Source organism: Mauremys mutica, chromosome 4 (assembly GCF_020497125.1).
Source record: "Mauremys mutica isolate MM-2020 ecotype Southern chromosome 4, ASM2049712v1, whole genome shotgun sequence".
Lineage (NCBI taxonomy): Eukaryota > Metazoa > Chordata > Testudines > Geoemydidae > Mauremys > Mauremys mutica.
Genome location: NC_059075.1, coordinates 43,766,475 through 43,784,855, shown reverse-complemented (window position 1 = coordinate 43,784,855; position 18,381 = coordinate 43,766,475). Strand labels below are relative to the sequence as shown.

At 48.7% G+C, this 18,381-nt stretch overlaps 1 protein-coding gene across 1 annotated transcript in view; it reads right to left on the bottom strand.

Annotated features, from left to right (window-relative positions):
- Positions 1-18,165, bottom strand: part of FBXO33 (F-box protein 33) — a 33,684-nt gene extending 15,519 nt beyond the window's left edge. Inside the window, exon 1 of the mRNA XM_045014254.1 lies at positions 17,651-18,165. Within this exon, the coding sequence (XP_044870189.1) occupies positions 17,651-18,165 (515 nt within the window). The remainder of the gene's footprint in view (positions 1-17,650) is intronic.
- Between the last annotated feature and the right edge of the window lie 216 nt (positions 18,166-18,381).

Below are 18,381 nucleotides of genomic sequence, written 5' to 3'. Positions count from 1 at the left end.
CCTAAAAATATACACAAATATATAAATTCATTCATCCTACGTGTGAGCACATTGATCAGTTTCCACCTTCCCCTATACAGACAATTTTTCCCATTTGTGTGCTCCCTGCCCTCCAACAATCAGTGAGGGAAATGCATTAAAAAACCATGATGGTAAAACCACAAAAGAAGGTATAGGAGGCTCCAATGCAGGTGTGCCACCTGACATACTTTTAACTTTTGAAAAATGACATGCCTGTTAACAGGATTCCTTTAAATATTTACATATTCTATAGGTATAATTTATTCCTAGGACACTAAAAACATGTTATTTTGGTAGTGTAACCTTCCAGGAATCCTAGTGAAAATCTGGAGGATTGCAAGAGTTCGAACAATCTGTTTATTTTGGTCACTATAATTTAATCTATAGTTTACATAGAAGAATGTACGAAATTAACTCTTATTCCAGCTGTTTTACAGGTAACATGTTTCTATTTCATCACCACAGCAATTCCTAGAGGCAGCACGATCAGTGCCAGCGTAGACATGAAGAACCATGAGGCTTTAGTACTGCGCTGGTGCATCATCTCCCACATGTATTCTGATATATGTATAAAAAATTAGAACAATTGCATTGGTCTAATGTGTGGCGTGAGGAAGAAAGGGTTGATTGCAGAAAAACAAATAATATGGCCATGAACAATCCTAGACAAAGGCATATTCTTAGACCCTTTTTTCAATCATTTAATGTTCCTACTGACACCACCAGAAATGTGATGAGGAACAGCACAATTCCCTTATGCGTGCTTCAACAAAAAGTCACCACATTTCCAGGACTTAAAACTTTAAAGGTGCTACATCCAAAAATCTGTTCCCAAGTTTACTATGTGAATATCAGCAACACTAAAGCCCATGCTGCAGCGCCAGGGAACCTTCCCTGGGCTCTTCACTGCACTTTACTAGATGACTAAATCTTCATAAGATATTTCACTTGCAGTGGAAACAAGGCTATGTAGAGGGGATGTCTCACTCTCCTAATTTTTAGATCCAATCTATCACCCTTTATAATCACTGTGCACTAGCACTACTAGAAATCTCTTGTTTAGTTTGCGATCTGTCATCACTTCCTACTCTGATTTCCTAACAGCTGTCTCCTATAGTTGTATCTGCTGTCTATTTCCTCTCCTAAGTGAATGAGAGACTTACTAGCAAGGCCTCAAATACTTCGAAGCATTTAGGTGTAGCTTGCTGTAACAACGTTCCTGTATACAGCTTTGGAAGTTTTAATTAAAATATAAAAATAAGTATGATCAGTAGAGTAGCCCAAGTTATTTGATATTCTATTTTACGCTGACTATTCTCATTTTCAATATAAAAATCTGAAGCATGCTGAAGATGCCTAACTACCTCAAATAAAACTGTTGGGTGAGGGGAAAAAACTCAAGATTTTGGCAGCAGAGAAGGGGGATAGTTGGGGCTTTTTGCCCCTAGGAAGTGGAGAATCAGTTTAGTATGATGAAGGAAGTAGGATGGCTGGATGTTTCTGCTAAAATGATTGGCAGCATCATATGTAATGCTGAGAATGAAACTGTCATCTTTAGATTTCAGAACAAGTCATTGAGATGAATGAGGCAGTTCCTGAGTCTGCAGATGTTCTGAAAGATGGGAAGTCATTACATTATTACATATAAGGGCTAGAAACTATCTTTTTAAAAGCTTTGATCTGGAAAACAGTGCTGTACAAGGGATTAATTATGCAGCCACAGAACTGCAGGGCACATAGGGCCTGTTTAAGAGTCAGTATCATCTCACTTCTTATAGCCCACTGTTTTGTTTCAAGATTACATTAGTAGTAGCAAATGGCTACAACACTTCGTGCGGCTAGACACTGTACAAAAACTAGAAAGTCTCTGCCTCAAAGAGTTTACTATTTAAGTAAATAATGACAGGTATAGTGCAATTTAGTTCTGTTCTTTTTGCATTTGCTAGCCACATGATCATTATCATCACCTGTAAGTTTGAGCAATACTGAACTCATATCCCCTATAGATCATTAATGAAAATGAAAAGAATACTGATCCCTATGGTGTACCATTTGTTTTTTCTGATCCCTGCTTCAGTTTTGCTATTATGATTTATTGAGACAGGAAAAGAACAATTACTACTGAATAATGTTATTAAAGCAGCAACCAGAGGTCCCAGTTAGGATCAGTGGTGCTGTTCTATGTATTACAAACACATACAGAGACAGTCCCTGTCCCAAAGCATTTACCATTTATGATTTCTCATCCATGAGATTCTACTTTTAAACTCTTATATTTCTCCAGCTACTTTATAATTTTATCCTAACATGCCACTGCATTCTCTAATTTAGTAATTGTACTAGATTAGATTTGCTTGCTGTGTCCTATTTTTAATAAACTCGTATTTTTTGCCTATTACACATTTTTCAACCAAATTTCACATAGGCCTTGTTTACACATAGCAGGATTATAGAATGGTAAAGTTGCTCATTAATGGTCTATGGTAGCAATTCCACCATTGCTTGCTAAATGAAGTTACCTGTACCAGACCAGTAGTGGGGGAGTTGCTGAAGAGTCTCAGTAAAGATGTGGTCATTCTGACCTCCTTAATATGCTGAATATTTGGCTTATTTAATAATCCTGGAGCCTTATTTAATTTAATTCCTGAAATTCTTTAAGACATTTTGCTGACATATTGGAGTTTTACTAAAATCTAGATTCTTGCTCTCCACACTGATACAGATCAGGCAGGTCACTGGATGTGCTAGGTGGTCACAGGGGAGAGAAACAAGCAACAGACATGAACCCCTTCCTACTTTTTCTCAGAATGGCTCTGACAGGGTAAGATTACACTTATGGATTTCAACACGGCAGAGTGAAAAAAGCAAATATTTCTCCCTCCACGTTCCCCCCCCCCAAGAATCTTCCTGAAAAACAACCATCTTAATAAGAGCCTAGATCTTCTGATGACTCATAGGAAGTTTCCCCATACCTGCTACTTACTTAGAATCATTGTTTTAAGAGATGATCTGTTCCTGTTGCTCATTCCCCCATTAGAAGTCATAATCCTCTGTGACCCTCACAATTTGTTGCGATATTGTTACAAAACAGGATTTTGACTTCTGGTCAAAAATAATCAGCAGGAGTAGAACTGTTATCAGAACACCAAGATCCTTTTTAATGCCCAAGTACTCAGTAATAAAGAATGAAGAAACATTTCTTCTAAATAATTTAGAAGTTTTGTATTAGGAGACTGCCATTCATAATATTAAATTTGCAGTAATTCTGGATCTGTATGCCTGTAATATCAAACACAAGATTTATAAGATGGCCCTCTGGAATGTAAGTGATTTCCAGCAGCAAGACTGTCAGTATATTTTATGTCATTTGTTAGCAACTGTTAGTAATAGCAATTCATTAAATCCTTCCAGTCTGTGAGAATTAGCAAAGTTCTACATAGAATTTTTTCCAAAGGTTCCCATAATCATCTGCTTTAACATCAGATTTGTTGAAGTCTTCAGCTTTGTTTTGTATAGTGTATGGATAATTTAGCTAGCGGACGAAGTGTACATCATCATCCAGTACCTAACAGAGCATCAAAATTCTTCACTATTTTTAGTTTTACAGGCTGACATTTGTCTTGCCTCAGGTCCTTTGGTATATATCCTCAAAGAACCACACAGTCATCTAAAAGATTTTTTTGCACTTGAAAGTTTTTTGAAAGTTATATTGAACAGTACAGTAATGCAAAGAGTAAGTTTGATTTATAAGACCACAATAAGGCATGATAGTTTACTTACCAAAGTTGAGGTAGTTAGCACTGTATTTTACAAAAACACTTACCCCACAATGGTAAGAAATCAGAGCTGCAGATTCTCTGGTTTCATTGCCAGAATGACATCCAAGAGGCATGAAAGAACCATCTGATTCTCAATCTTCACTCATTCCCTTTGGTGCCTTTGATATGACTGACACAGAAACTAGAACCTCTGCAACTTATTAGATGTACTTGTGGTATAGCAATGAGTAGAGCTGCTTTCCAAACAGTTGACTTGGGTTCAGTTACCCCACCAATGGAGAAATGTGGCTTTTGCCTGAAGGTATACTGGACTGAATGCACCCAATCTCATCTGATCTCAGAAGCTGGTACTTGGATGGAAGACCAAATGGGCAGGACCAAGCATACATAGATCATCCTTGACTGGTCTCTGTCCAACCTGATCTTAAAAGTCTCCAATGACAGGAATAACAGCCTCCTTTGGAAGCCTATTCTAGTACTTCGAAAGTTTTTCCTTAATATCTAACAAATCTCCTTGCTGCAGATTAAGCTGATTACTTCTTGTCCTACCTTCAGTGGACATAGAAAACAACTGATTGCCATTCTCTTTATTACAGCACTTAACATATTTGAGGGCCTTTATCAGTTTTCTTTTCTCAAGACTAAACACACCGTTTTTTTTTAAACCTTTCCTCATACATCAGGTTTTCTAAACCTTTTAACTTTTTGTTGCTCTCCTCTTGACTCTCTCCCATCTGTCCACATATTTCTTAAAGTATAGCACCAAAACCTGGACACAGTACTCAAGCTGAGGTCTCACCAGTGTCAAATAGAGCAGAAAAGACGGTTACTCACCGTAGTAACTGTTGTTCTTCGAGATGTGTTGCTCCTATCCATTCCATGTAGGTGTGCGCGCCGCGCGTGCACGGCTCTTCGGAACATTTTTACCCTAGCAACTCCGGCGGGCCGGCTGGGCGCCCCCTGGAGTGGCGCCGCTATGGCGCTGGATATATACCCCAGCCGGCCCGTCCGCTCCTCAGTTCCTTCTTGCCGGCTACTCCGACAGTGGGGAAGGAGGGCGGGTCTGGAATGGATAGGAGCAACACATCTCAAAGAACAACAGTTACTACGGTGAGTAACCGTCTTTTCTTCGAGTGATTGCTCCTATGCATTCCATGTAGGTGATTCCCAAGCCTTACCTAGGCGGTGGGGTCGGAGTGAGACGTGGCAGAGTGTAAGACTGCTGAGCCGAAGGCTGCATCGTCTCTGGATTGCTGCACCAACGCGTAGTGGGAAGCAAAGGTGTGGACAGAAGACCAGGTGGCCGCTCTACAGAGGTCCTGGATGGGAACATGGGCCAGGAAGGCGGCCGACGAGGCTTCCGCTCTCGTCGAGTGAGCGGTGAGGCGGCATGGTAGCACGCGAGCAAGCTCGTAGCATGTCCGGATACATGCCGTCACCCAGGAGGAAATCCGCTGAGAGGAGACCGGCTCGCCCTTCATGCGATCAGCAACCGCTACAAACAGCTGGGTTGAACGCCGGAAGGGCTTCGTCCGCTCTATATAAAAAGCGAGGGCCCTGCGGACGTCCAGGGTGTGAAGCTGTTGCTCACGAGGTGAGGCGTGTGGCTTTGGGAAGAAGACCGGAAGGAAGATTTCCTGGTTGAGGTGGAAGGCCGACACCACCTTAGGGAGGAAGGCCGGGTGTGGTCGAAGCTGCACCTTGTCTCCGTGGAAGACGGTGTATGGTGGACCAACCGTTAGGGCATGGAGCTCGGAAACTCGTCTTGCCGACGTAATCGTGACGAGGAAGGCCGTTTTCCAGGAGAGAGAGAGTAGGGAGCACATGGCCAGGGGCTTGAAGGGCGCTCCCATAAGCTTGGCCAGAACGAGGTTTAAATCCCAGGCCGGGGTAGGACGCCGTATCGGCGGGTACAAGCGATCCAGGCCCTTAAGGAAGCGGGAAACCATCTGGTTGGAGAAGATGGATCGACCTCCCATGGATGGACGAAAGGCCGACACGGCCGCCAGGTGTACCTTCAAGGAGGAGACCGCAAGTCGTTGTTCCTTAAGGTACCAGAGGTAGTCCAGGATTGTATGGATAGGGACTAGGAAGGGATTAAGGCCTCTTTGATCGCACTAGAGCGCGAAACGCTTCCATTTCGCAAGGTAGGTGGAGCGAGTGGAAGGCTTCCTGCTTTCAAGCAGGACTTGCTGTACCGCCGCCGAACAGTCCCTCTCCACGTGGGTCAACCACGCAGGTACCAAGCTGTAAGATGGAGGGACTGTAGGTCCGGGTGGCGGAGTGTGCCGAAGTCCTGCGTGATGAGGTCCGGCCATAACGGAAGGGGAATGGGATCCCGAACGGAGAGCTCGAGCAGCAGGGTGTACCAGTGCTGCCTCGGCCAGGCCGGAGCGACGAGTATTAGGTGGGCCCTGTCCCTGCGAAGCTTGAGCAGCACCCGGTGTATGAGCGGGAACGGAGGGAAGGCGTAGAGGAGGTGATCCGTCCAGGAGCAGAGGAATGTGTCCGACAGGGAGCCTGGAGAGTGACCCTGGTACGAACAAAACTGGTGGCACTTCCTGTTCTCCTTGGAGGCAAACAGGTCTATCTGGGGAAACCCCCACCTCCAGAAAATCGTGTGCACCACATCTGGACGAAGAGACCACTCGTGGGAGAGGAACGACCTGCTGAGATGGTCGGCCAGCGTGTTCTGCACTCCTGGAAGAAAGGACGCTTCCAGGCGAATCGAGTGGGTCACGCAGAAGTCCCACAGGAGCATCGCTTCCGTGCAGAGCAGGGAGGAGCGGGCTCCGCCCTGCTTGTTCACATAGAACATCGCCGTCGTGTTGTCCGTGAACACCGCCACGCAGCGGCCTTGCAGACGGGCGCGGAAGGTGTGACACGCCAAGCGGATCGCTCGCAGCTCCCGGAAGTTGATGTGGAAGGAGAGCTCTTGGGGCAACCAGAGACCCTGGGTGTGAAGGTCGCCCAAGTGAGCCCCCCATTCCAGCGCCGAGGCATCCGTGGTCAGGGTGACGGATGGGCAAGGAGGGCAGAACGGGACTCCTGCACACACGACCTCTGGGTCCAGCAACCAGCTGAGCGAATCGAGGGTTGGTTTCGTGACTGTGACCACCATGTCTATGGGGTCGCGGTGTGGGCGGTACACCGACGCTAGCCAAGATTGAAATGGGTGAAGGCGCAGCCTCGTGTACGTGGTCACGAACGTGCAGGACGCCATGTAGCCCAGGAGGCGTAGGCAGGACCGAACCGTTGTCGTGGGAAAGGCGTGCAGGTCCCGGATGATGGAGACCATCGTCTGGTGCCGAGGTCGAGGGAGGCAGGCCCTGGCCAAACTGGAGTCGAGGACCGCTCCGATGAACTCCACTCGTTGTGATGGAGTTAAAGTGGACTTCTCGGCACTGATGAGGAGGCCCAGGAACCGAAACAGGGATAGTATCTCAGCCATCTGATCTGCTACCAGCTGTTGGGATGGCCCGCAAACCAGCCAGTCGTCGAGATACGGGTAGACGTGTATGCGACGACGGCGGAGGGCGGCGGCAGCCACTGCCATGCACTTGGTAAAGATCCTCGGCGCGGTGGACAGGCTGAAGGGTAGCACCACAAACTGGTAGTGCGCGCTGTTGACCACGAAGCGCAGGTAGCGTCGATGGGGAGGGTAAATCGCGATATGGAAGTACGCGTCCTTCATATCGAGGGCGGCAAACCAGTCTCCCGGATCCAGGGAGGGAATGATGGTCCCCAGGGTGACCATGCGAAACTTGAGCTTGAGCAGGTACCTGTTGAGCTCCTGGAGGTCTAGTATGGGCCGGAGACCTCCTTTCGCCTTGGGGAAGAGAAAATATCAGGAATAGAATCTCCTGCCCCGCATGTCGTGCGGCACCTCCTCTATGGCACCCAAGCTCAACAGAGTCTCGACCTCTTGTAAGAGGAATTGCCCGTGAGAGGGGTCCCTGAAGAGGGACGGGGAGGGTGGGTGGGAGGGAGGGGGCGAAACAAACTGAAGGCGGTAACCATACTGGATAGTACGAAGTACCCAGTTGTCCGTTATTTGGGACCACGCCGGGAGGAAGTGGGAAAGGCGGTTGCAAAATAATGGGGAAGGATCCGGGAAAAAGTCTGATGGGCCGTCCTCGGGCGTCCCATCAAAACGCCTGCTTGGGCCCTTGTGGGGCCTTGGAAGGCGCCTGGGCCTGGTTGCGCCTGTTGCCCGATGGTCTACGGCGGTTCAGGCTGCCTCGCCGACTATTATACGGCCGCGACCGGGCCTGAGTAAAGGGCCAGTAGGGCTGCTGCCGGAATGACCTCCGCTGGGTAGCCGGTGTGTGCATACCCAAGGTGCGAATGGCGATTCGACCATCTTTGAGGGTCTGAATCCTGGAGTCCGTTTTCTCCAAAAAGAGACCCTGAGTGTCGAAGGGGAGGTCCTGCAGGGTGTACTGCACCTCAGGCGGCAAAGTGGAGGACTGCAGCCAGGAGATGCGCCTCATGGTCACTCCTGAGGCCAGGGTTCTGGCTCCTGAGTCCGCCGAGTCCAGCGCGGCCTGGATGGAGGACCGGGAGGCTTTCCTGCCCTCCTCAAGGAGGGCTGAGAACTCCTGATGTGAGGCTGTTGGGATTAGCTCCGAAAATTTTGACAGGGACACCAAGATGTCGAAGGTGTAGCGAGTGAGGAGAGCCATCTGGTTGGCAATCCGGAGCTGGAGACCCCCTGCCGAATAGACCTTCCGGCCCAACAGATCCATGCGCCTAGCGTCTTTAGACTTTGGCCCCGGGGCTGGCTGCCCATGTCTCTCTCAGTCATTAACAGACTGCACCACGAGGGAATCCGGAATGGGGTGGGTGTATAAGTACTCGTAGCCGGTGGGAGGAACCGAGTACTTTCGTTCGACTCCACGTGCGGTGGGAGGGACAGACGCCGGTGACTGCCAGATGGTAGTGGCATTCTTTTGGACAGTGCAGATGAATGGGAGGGCCACCCGCAGCGGGGCCTCAGCTCCAATCACGTTGGTCACCGGGTCGTCATCCTCCGGGACCTCCGCCATGGGGAGGTTAATAGCCTTCGCCACCCGGCGAAGAAGGTCCTGGTGGGCCCGCAAGTCAATTGGAGGGGGGTCCGCCGTAGAAGCCCCCGCCACCGCCTCATCCGGCGAGGATGATGAGGACAGACCCTGGACCACCGCTTCTGGAGGTGGTTCTTCCAGGGGGTGGGAAGCCGCCTTGGACCCCGGATGCTCTGCGGGACCAGGTGGCGACGGGGCCTCCCCCGGTGGCAATGGGGGAGGCCTGCTCACCGTGGCTTCCGCCACCCTGCGTTCGCTGCCCGCGGGCGGAAGGGGAGCCCTTGAGGCTCATGGTAGGCCCAGGGGACCCAAAAACCCCACTGCTGCGGTCCGAGGTCCTGGCCTTGGGGGTTGGCCCGGAGATCTCTCCCGCTGCCCGCCTGAGAGGCGACTGAGGGCTGACGAGAAGGCCATGGGGGGGCAGAGGCGCTGATAGATTGCGCCGTGGATGCCGGCAGTCTGTCCTTGGACGGTGCCGAGGATCGGTGCTGGTCGTCGCGGTGCCGAGATGGAGAGCGGGACCATCGACTGCTTCGGTGCCGGGAGCTCGACCGCGATCTCGACCGACGGCGGCGGGAGCGGCTTCTTGAGTCACGGTGCCGGGAACGGTACCGGGAGCCGGACCTTCTGCGGTAGCGGTGGTCGGGTGTCCGGGACCGGGAGCGTCTCCGGGAGTGCGACCGGTACCTCGAAATCGAACGGTACCAGGACTGCGACCGGCGCCGAGACGGGGAGCGGTACCGCGATGGTGAACGGTGCCGGGACCTGGACCGGCATGGCGGTGACCGTCTGCGGGACCGGGAGTGGGACCTGGAGCGCCGTCTATCCCGTCCGTCAGGGGAAGGTGGCCGCATCATCGCCAGCTTGCCCGCTGACTGAACAGCCCGCACCGGCGGTGCCGGGGGCCGGAGGCTCGGTGCCTCTGTGAGCTCGATGAGCTCTCTCGCCGTCGAGAAGGTCTCGGGTGTGGACGGGAGATGTAGCTCGACCGCGGTTGGCACCGGGGAGGAGGGCGGTACTGGACTCAACGGCTCTTGTGGCGCCGGAGACGACGGTACCGTGCACGGTTTGTGCACTACCACAGCCGGTGCCGGAGGTGCCGGTGGTGGCTGGGCAAGCGGTCCCGGAGCATGAGGCTTAGAAGCCGTCTGCGCCGTCTTCCGTTTCCTCGCGGGAGAGTGGGAACAGTGCCGGGACGCCGGTGCCGGCTGCGGAGCTCGAGCAGACTCGGTACCAGAGCGGCTCGGGGCCGCTGGTGCGCTGCGCGCCGAGGACGACTCCGGTGCCGCTGGGGTCGGCATGGGAGGGCGAAGTGTCGACTCCATAAGGAGCTGATTTAGGCGAGAGTCCCGCTCCTTCCTAGTTCGGGGCTTAAACGCCGTGCAGATCGGACGCTTGTCTGCCGATGGGTCTCCCCGAGGCACCGCAGGCAGGAGTCGTGCGGGTCCCCGACCGGCATGTGCCGCTGGCAAGCCGCACAGGGCTTAAACCCCGGTGCCTTGGGCATGAGCCCGCACCGGTTGTGGAAGAGGAGGGGTAAACCCCCCTAATTCCCTTACTACACTATATCTAACTAAACTATTCAACTAACTTAACTACTTAACTAACTTAACCAACTACGTGCACAGGCAGAAATTGTGGAAAAACAACATCGCTTGCCTCATAACCTAAGTCGTGCAGAACGCAATGCCATCCACAGCCTCAGAAACCATCCTGACATTATAATCAAAGAGGCTGATAAAGGAGGTGCTGTTGTCATCATGAACAGGTCTGACTACCAAAAGGAGGCCGCCAGACAACTCTCCAACACCAAATTCTACAGGCCACTTCCCTCAGATCCCACTGAGGAATACACTAAGAAACTGAACCATCTACTCAGGACACTCCCTACACCAACACCGGAACAAATCAACACACCCTTAGAGCCCCGACCAGGGCTATTCTATCTACTGCCCAAAATCCACAAACCTGAAAATCCTGGACGCCCCATCATCTCGGGCATTGGAACTCTCACTGAAGGACTGTCTGGATATGTGAACTCTCTACTCAGACCCTATGCTACCAGCACTCCCAGCTATCTCCGTGACACCACTGATTTCCTGAGGAAAGAAACTACAATGCATTGGTGACCTTCCAGAAAACACCATCCTGGCCACCATGGATGTAGAGGCTCTCTACACCAACATCCCACACGCTGATGGAATACAAGCTGTCAGGAACAGTATCCCTGATGATGCCACAGCACAACTGGTTGCTGAGCTCTGTGCCTTTATCCTCACACACAACTATTTCAAATTTGATGACAATATATATCTCCAGATCAGTGGCACCGCTATGGGCACCCGCATGGCCCCACAATATGCCAATATTTTTATGGCTGACCTGGAACAACGCTTCCTCAGCTCCCGTCCACTCACGCCCCTTCTCTACCTACGCTACATTGATAACATCTTCATCATCTGGACCCATGGGAAGGAGACTCTGGAAAAATTCCACCACGATTTCAACAGCTTCCACCCCACCATCAACCTCAGCCTGGACCAATCTACACGGGAGGTCCACTTCCTAGACACTACGGTGCAAATAATTGATGGTCACATTAACACCACCCTATACCGAAAACCTACCGACCGCTATGCCTACCTTCATGCCTCCAGCTTCCATCCCGGGCACACCCCAAGATCCATTGTCTACAGCCAAGCACTGAGGTACAACCGCATCTGCTCTAACCCCACAGACAGAGACCAACACCTACAAAATCTCCACCAAGCATTCTCAAAACTACAGTACCCACACGAGGAAATAAGGAGACAGATCAACAGAGCCAGACGTGTACCCAGAAGCCTCCTACTGCAAGACAAACCCAAGAAAGAAACCAACAGGACTCCACTGGCCATCACATACAGTCCCCAGCTAAAACCCCTCCAGCGCATCATCAGGGATCTACAACCCATCTTGGAGAATGATCCCACACTTTCACAGGCCTTGGGTGGCAGGCCAGTCCTCGCCCACAGACAACCTACCAACCTGAAGCATATTCTCACCAGTAACTGTACCCTGCACCATAGTAACTCTAGCTCAGGAACCAATCCATGTAACAAACCTCGATGCCAACTCTGCCCACATATCTACACCAGCGACACCATCACAGGACCTAACCAGATCAGCCACACCATCACCGATTCATTCACCTGCACGTCCAATGTAATATATGCCATCATATGCCAGCAATGCCCCTCTGCTATGTACATCGGCCAAACTGGACAGTCTCTAAGGAAAAGGATAAACGGACACAAATCAGATATTAGGAATGGCAATATACAAAAACCTGTAGGAGAACACTTCAACCTCCCTGGCCACACAATAGCAGATCTTAAGGTGGCCGTCCTGCAGCAAAAAAACTTCAGGACCAGACTTCAAAGAGAAACTGCTGAGCTCCAGTTCATCTGCAAATTTGACACCATCAGCTCAGGATTAAACAAAGACTGTGAATGGCTTGCCAACTACAGAACCAGTTTCTCCTCTCTTGGTTTTCACTCAACTGCTAGAACAGGGCCTCATCCTCCCTGATTGAACTAACCTCGTTATCTCTAGCTTGCTTCTTGCTTGCGTATATAAACCTGCCCCTGGAAATTTCCACCACTTGCATCTGAAGAAGTGGGTATTCACCCACGAAAGCTCATGCTGCAAAACGTCTGTTAGTCTATAAGGTGCCACAGGATTCTTTGCTGCCTTAACCAACTATATACACGTAGCAAACAGAGAAACGCTAGGGCTGTGGAGGTAAAGGAGCACTCTACTGTTCCAACTGGCCATCACGGGCGGTAAGAAGGAACTGAGGAGTGGACGGGCCGGCAGGGGTATATATCCAGCGCCATAGTGGCGCCACTCCAGGGGGCGCCCAGCCAGCCCGCCAGAGTTGCTAGGGTAAAAATGTTCCGAAGAGCCGTGCACGCGCGGCGCGCACACCTACATGGAATGCATAGGAGCAATCACTTGAAGAAGAACAGTTATCTCCCATGTCTTATATATAACTCTTATTAATACACTCTGGAATTATATTAGCTTTTTTTGCAACTACATCACACTGTTGACTCACACTCAATTTGTGAGACACTATAACCTGCAGATGCATTTCCAGCGGTACTACCAAATAGACGGTTATTCTCCATTTTGTAGCTGTGCATTTGATTTCTTTCCTTCCTAACTGCGATACTTAGCACTTGTCTTTATTAAATTCATCTTGCTGATTTCAGACCAAATCAGCAATTAGTCAGGGTTGTTTTGAATTCTAATCCTGTCCTCCAAAGTGCTAGCAACTCCTCTCAGCTTGCTGTTATCTTCAAATTTTATAAGCATACTCTCTCTTCCATTATCCAAATAATTAATATATTAACTATTGCTGGACAAAGGACAGACCCCTGAGAGACTCTACTAGATACATCCACCCGGTATGACAGTAAGCCATTGGTAAGTATTCTGAGTCCAGTTTTTCAACCAGTCTGCACCCACCTTATAGTAATTTCATTTGGACCACATTTCCCTAGCTTGTTTATGAGAATGTCACCTGGTGCTATGTCAAAAGACTTACTAAAATCAAGATACATCATATCTACAGCTTTCCCCCATCCACTAGGCCAGTAACCCTGTCAAAGAATGATGTTAGACTGGTTTGGCATGATCATGGGTAAAAGCTAGTGATTTTCTATAGTAAAGTACGAGAAGCAGAGTTCATTTCCTTAGCAACTCACAACAAGAACTTGTTTGAGATTAGCGGTCTGCAGCAAATACAGATACTCTTAGGTATTTGGGGTTCTCAATTTGAATTTTTAGTGTCCAAATCACTTAAGACAACACTTTTGTGCACACAATTTGAGAACTCAAACATTTTAGCATGAAACTCAAACATGGTCATGGGGATGGAATAAAGGAGGAGCATGTATTATGCTCTGGGTATTTATGGTGGGAAGTATCTATGCGTTAGTGAAACTATAGTATAACTGGCTCTACCAGAATAAGCACAATGTTTTTCATCTCCACATATTTACATTCATTTAAGACCCAAGTAGCTTAAAATATGCAATTTAGCTAACAGTAAAATTTGCACGTCCATACACCATGAATTACAATTTACTGCAGCACCTCTTATTTGTGATAGGATATTTCAGATGGAATTCTGTTCTAGTTGAATGTTACCAAAGGAAAACTTGCCAATGCTGTGACATAGTTATAACCTGATTCTGAAGTTAGTCATTCACTATACCACTTCTACTGCATGTTTTTATATGCTGTGATTTGTTTGTGTACCTTGTATTTTGAATAGTGCATGACACTGCACACTTCAGAGGCTGAACTAAATTGCTGGAGTTAAATGTGAAAAGGATTCACAGGAGATTCTCCACAACAGGACACCTGATTCCAACTTAGCAACAAGACAATGATTATTTTGTCAAGGGACCCTGAAGTGCCAAGGCATTTCTCCACCACAACTCATTTTAATTAAAAGGAGCTACATAAAATGGGGGGGTTATTTTAGCTATATCAACATGTAGCACAGAGAAGCAAACATTTTACTGAAGAAATGTCTAAAGCATCCACCAATTTGAAAAGAATGCATGTAAAAAGTAGCTTGGCAAAGTAGTAGGGCAGATTTAGAATAACAAAAGCTCCCTCCTAATATAAAAGCACTTGTTATAAAGTGTTTGGGGAATAGGGGATAGCTGCAGAGAGGTAGTAAATTTCAGTAATGATACACTGTAGTATGAGAGTACTTTTTACTGGGAGACAGCACACTAGAAATCCACTCACATTTACACTGTTGCCAAGTCAGTCACACTCTGTGTTTAAAAATTAGTCAACAAAATGTTAGTATTGTAGTGATGCAGAAATAAAGACTGTCTGGCCTTTTAAAAGAACTCCTGCACTATGGATTATAAATAGGGCCCTACCAAATTCAAAGCCATGAAAAACACGTCACGGACCGTGAAATCTGGCATTTTACCCTTTACTATACAGATTTCATAGGAGAGATCAGCGTTTCTCAAATTGGGGGTCCTGATGCAAAAGGGAATTGCAGGGGATCACAAGGTTATTAAGGGGGGGTGGAGGGCGCAGGAGGGTTCATGGTATTACCACACTTATTTCGGTGCTGCTTTCAGAGCTGGCTGGCCAGAGAGCAGCGGCTGTTGGCCAGGCACCCAGCTCTGAAGGCAATGCCTCACCACCAGCAGCGTAGAAGTAAGGGTGGTAATACCATACCATGCCATCCTTACTTCTGCACTGCTGCTGGCAGTGGCTCTGCACTTCAGAGCTGGGCTCCTGGCCAGCAGCTGCCACTCTCCAGTTGTTCAGCTCTGAAGGCAACACTGCTCGCACCAGCAGTGCAGAAGTAAGGGTAGCAATACCACAACCTTCCCTACAATAACCTTGAGACGCCTCGCCTCCCTTCCCCCCCTCCCAACCCCCTCTCCTTTTTGGGTGACGACCCTTACAATTACAACACCACGAAATTTCAGATTTAAATATCTGAAATCATTAAATTTATTATTTTTAAAATCCTATGACAGTGAAATTGACCAAAATGGACTGTGAATTTGGTAGGGCCCTAATTATAAATACTGACCTTACAAAAAACATCAAGTTCAGACAGTAGTGTCTGCTGTACTCTCACACCTCAGTGTGACAGATCAATATTGATACAGAAGTTTTCACTTATTGGCTGATGTATTTTCAAGTTGGCCAACAAGAAAGAACTAGTGAATAGTAACAAAGCTTGACAACAAAGAGTTATAGCAGCAGACACAGATGATTAAGACAGACAGCCCTAAACTATTGACAAGTGGAAGAATAGAGTAAAATATGTCCTAAAATATAACGGCTAGGGTCCTCAGTTCAGAGCTGGAGCAGAACTGAGGTTTTCAGAAAGTAAGCTTTGCCAGTGAGGTGGCTGAGTGTTATAACATAGGAAGTGTCTCAGAGCTAACTACAGCCAAGTAGAGGAATTGAAAGGAAGATGAAAAATATGTACTCATCTAAAACCAAGGAGGGATTATATTCATTATTCTCTAGCTACAACTCAGGAAAAAAAAGCATGAAAAAACCCAAACAAAAAAGATTTCTCCCCAAAGCCATAGAAGCCCTAACATGTTTTGATTTTGTACATCATTATATTCACTTTTCTGATAAGCTGATTTACCGTTTGTGGAAGACTAAGATACCCAAGTTAACATTTACAGCTTTTTTATTGTGTAATGGTGGGGATCCCTTTCCGGCCATACCCTTGCCTAATATTGATGGGGAACCCTAAAGCACCTTAATGGGCCCTTGCTTTTCTGTCTTAGTTGTTTATATGGCTACCATTAACCTAGCAAGGTAAGGAAGTACTATTATCACCATTTTACAATGAGAACTGAGCAACAAGTAGATTAAGAATCCAACACTGTTCAGGAAGACTGTGGCAAAGCACAGAATTGAACCAAGGCCTCCCAAGTTCCAAGCTAGCATATTAACAATTGACCATCCCCCTCTTTATCATCTCCTCCCAAGATCAAAGACAATTAAAGGTCATTCATCTTTAATAGTTTCTCTCTGACTAAATACAAGATTCCTTCTATTACAGATTAAATTGTTTCAGAATACTATCAGGCAACCGAGCTATTATGATAGTTAATATATTTTTCAATACCAAGATCACATCACAGCTCAGTGGTGGGAGGAACAGCTTAAATTACAAAAAGTGTAACGTGTACATTAGTGTTTTCACCACAACTTATCTGTTGGGTCTGTTCATGCATGAATAAAATATGAAGACACATCTGAAGTATTTTTTAAGAATGGAGTCTAGATATGCACCAGAATTCAAACTTATAGCTCTGATCCTCCCTATATTTGATTTCAATTTCTTTTTTCTTGACAAAAAGAATTCTTGTACAGCTCCAATTGTCCTTGTGTCTATCACAGTCCAGTGTAAATTGTCAGCTAATTGATTTCTGTACCTTGTGTTATATTTATATTCCACAGCTAACATGATACAATGCAAAATATGTTTAAGTTACTTTACATATTGTAACCCTAACACTGTTTGATAAAGAACTCCAAAGACATTAATTTAACAAGTTATTACTATATGTTTTACATACTGTTTAAGAAATACTCCAGAGTTTGCACTACAAGAAGTGATGGAAATTACATTTCATAGATACCAAATAAAGCTTCGTTTGAAACAGTTTCTTACATGCTGAATTGGTACATCTCATCAAAACACACTTCCTAGGAATATGGAACGTGATGTGTGCATCGGCTATCAGTTTGCAGGTACTTCACAATTTATCTTCATGAAGCATCAGCACATACAGTACGTGACCTATTCCTCATTGCGGCCTCCATTATGCCCTTTATTTTAAAATATGCACAGGTGAAATTTAATTGGTTTCCAGGATTTGCTTGAATACACTTTCGGGTAAGCAGTTTTACTAAACTCTTTTCCCCAACCTTCCTTTTCTCTTTACAGAGCCAGAGATTTCTACAAACACATCGCAGGAAGGAGCCCGTGGCCGGGCGGGTGGGCTGCAGGAAAGGGCCCGCCCGGAGGGGTCCCCAAGAAAGGGGCCGGGTAGGAGGGAATCTCCCCAGCGGAGGGTCAGGGGGCCGGGCCGGAGACCCGCCCCAGGGAATGGGTCTGGGTCCAGGCGGGCTGGAAGGAGCTGGGCCTGAGAGGTCTCCCCCCACCCCCGGCTGGCTAGCGCCAGGGAGCGGGCCAGGCTGGGCCGGAGAGCCCCGCAGTACCTGTTATTGCGGACGCTGCTCAGCACGCACAGCACCAACTCCAGGTAGGTCCTCAGCAGGTCCAGCCAGCGGGGGCAGAGCGGCGTCTCCCCCTCGGCCGCGGCCGCCGCCCCCTCGCAGACCCCGCCGCCGCCGCCGCCGGGGTAGTTGTCGGCGGCGAACTGGACGCGCAACTCCCGCACGAACCAGCCGCACTTGCGCATGAGGAAGTCGAGGCGCGGGCGCTCGGCGGGGGAGACGCGGAGGCTGAGGCGCAGCCGGGGCCACAGGGCCGGGTAGAAGAGACACTCCCGCCAGTGCGAGCAGGCGGCCGAGGCCCGCAGCCGGTCCGGGCCCGCCAGGAACGAGAAGATGTGAACCACCAGCTCGCTGGGCAGGGAGCCGGCGCCCACCGCCTCCCCGCACACCGCCATGCCTGGCGCTGGCGCCGGCCCGAGCCCCGCCGCCGCCGCCGCCGCTGCTGCAGCCCCAGGCCGCGGCCTCGCCTCCGCCTCCTGCGACAAAAACAACAACATCAATGACTAGGCGGAGGGGGCGGGGGCCGGCCGAGACTCGGCTACTGCCGGGGCAAACCACCGCACCCGGCCGCGGGGGAGGATGGTGCTTACCACCGAGCTCGAGGGGGTGGGGAAGAATGGATCCTACCAATTAACTCGAAGAGGGGGTTGGCACCTCGTCTAGACCGAGCTCTGCGGATTGCGGATGCTACCACTGACCTAGGAATGGGGAGG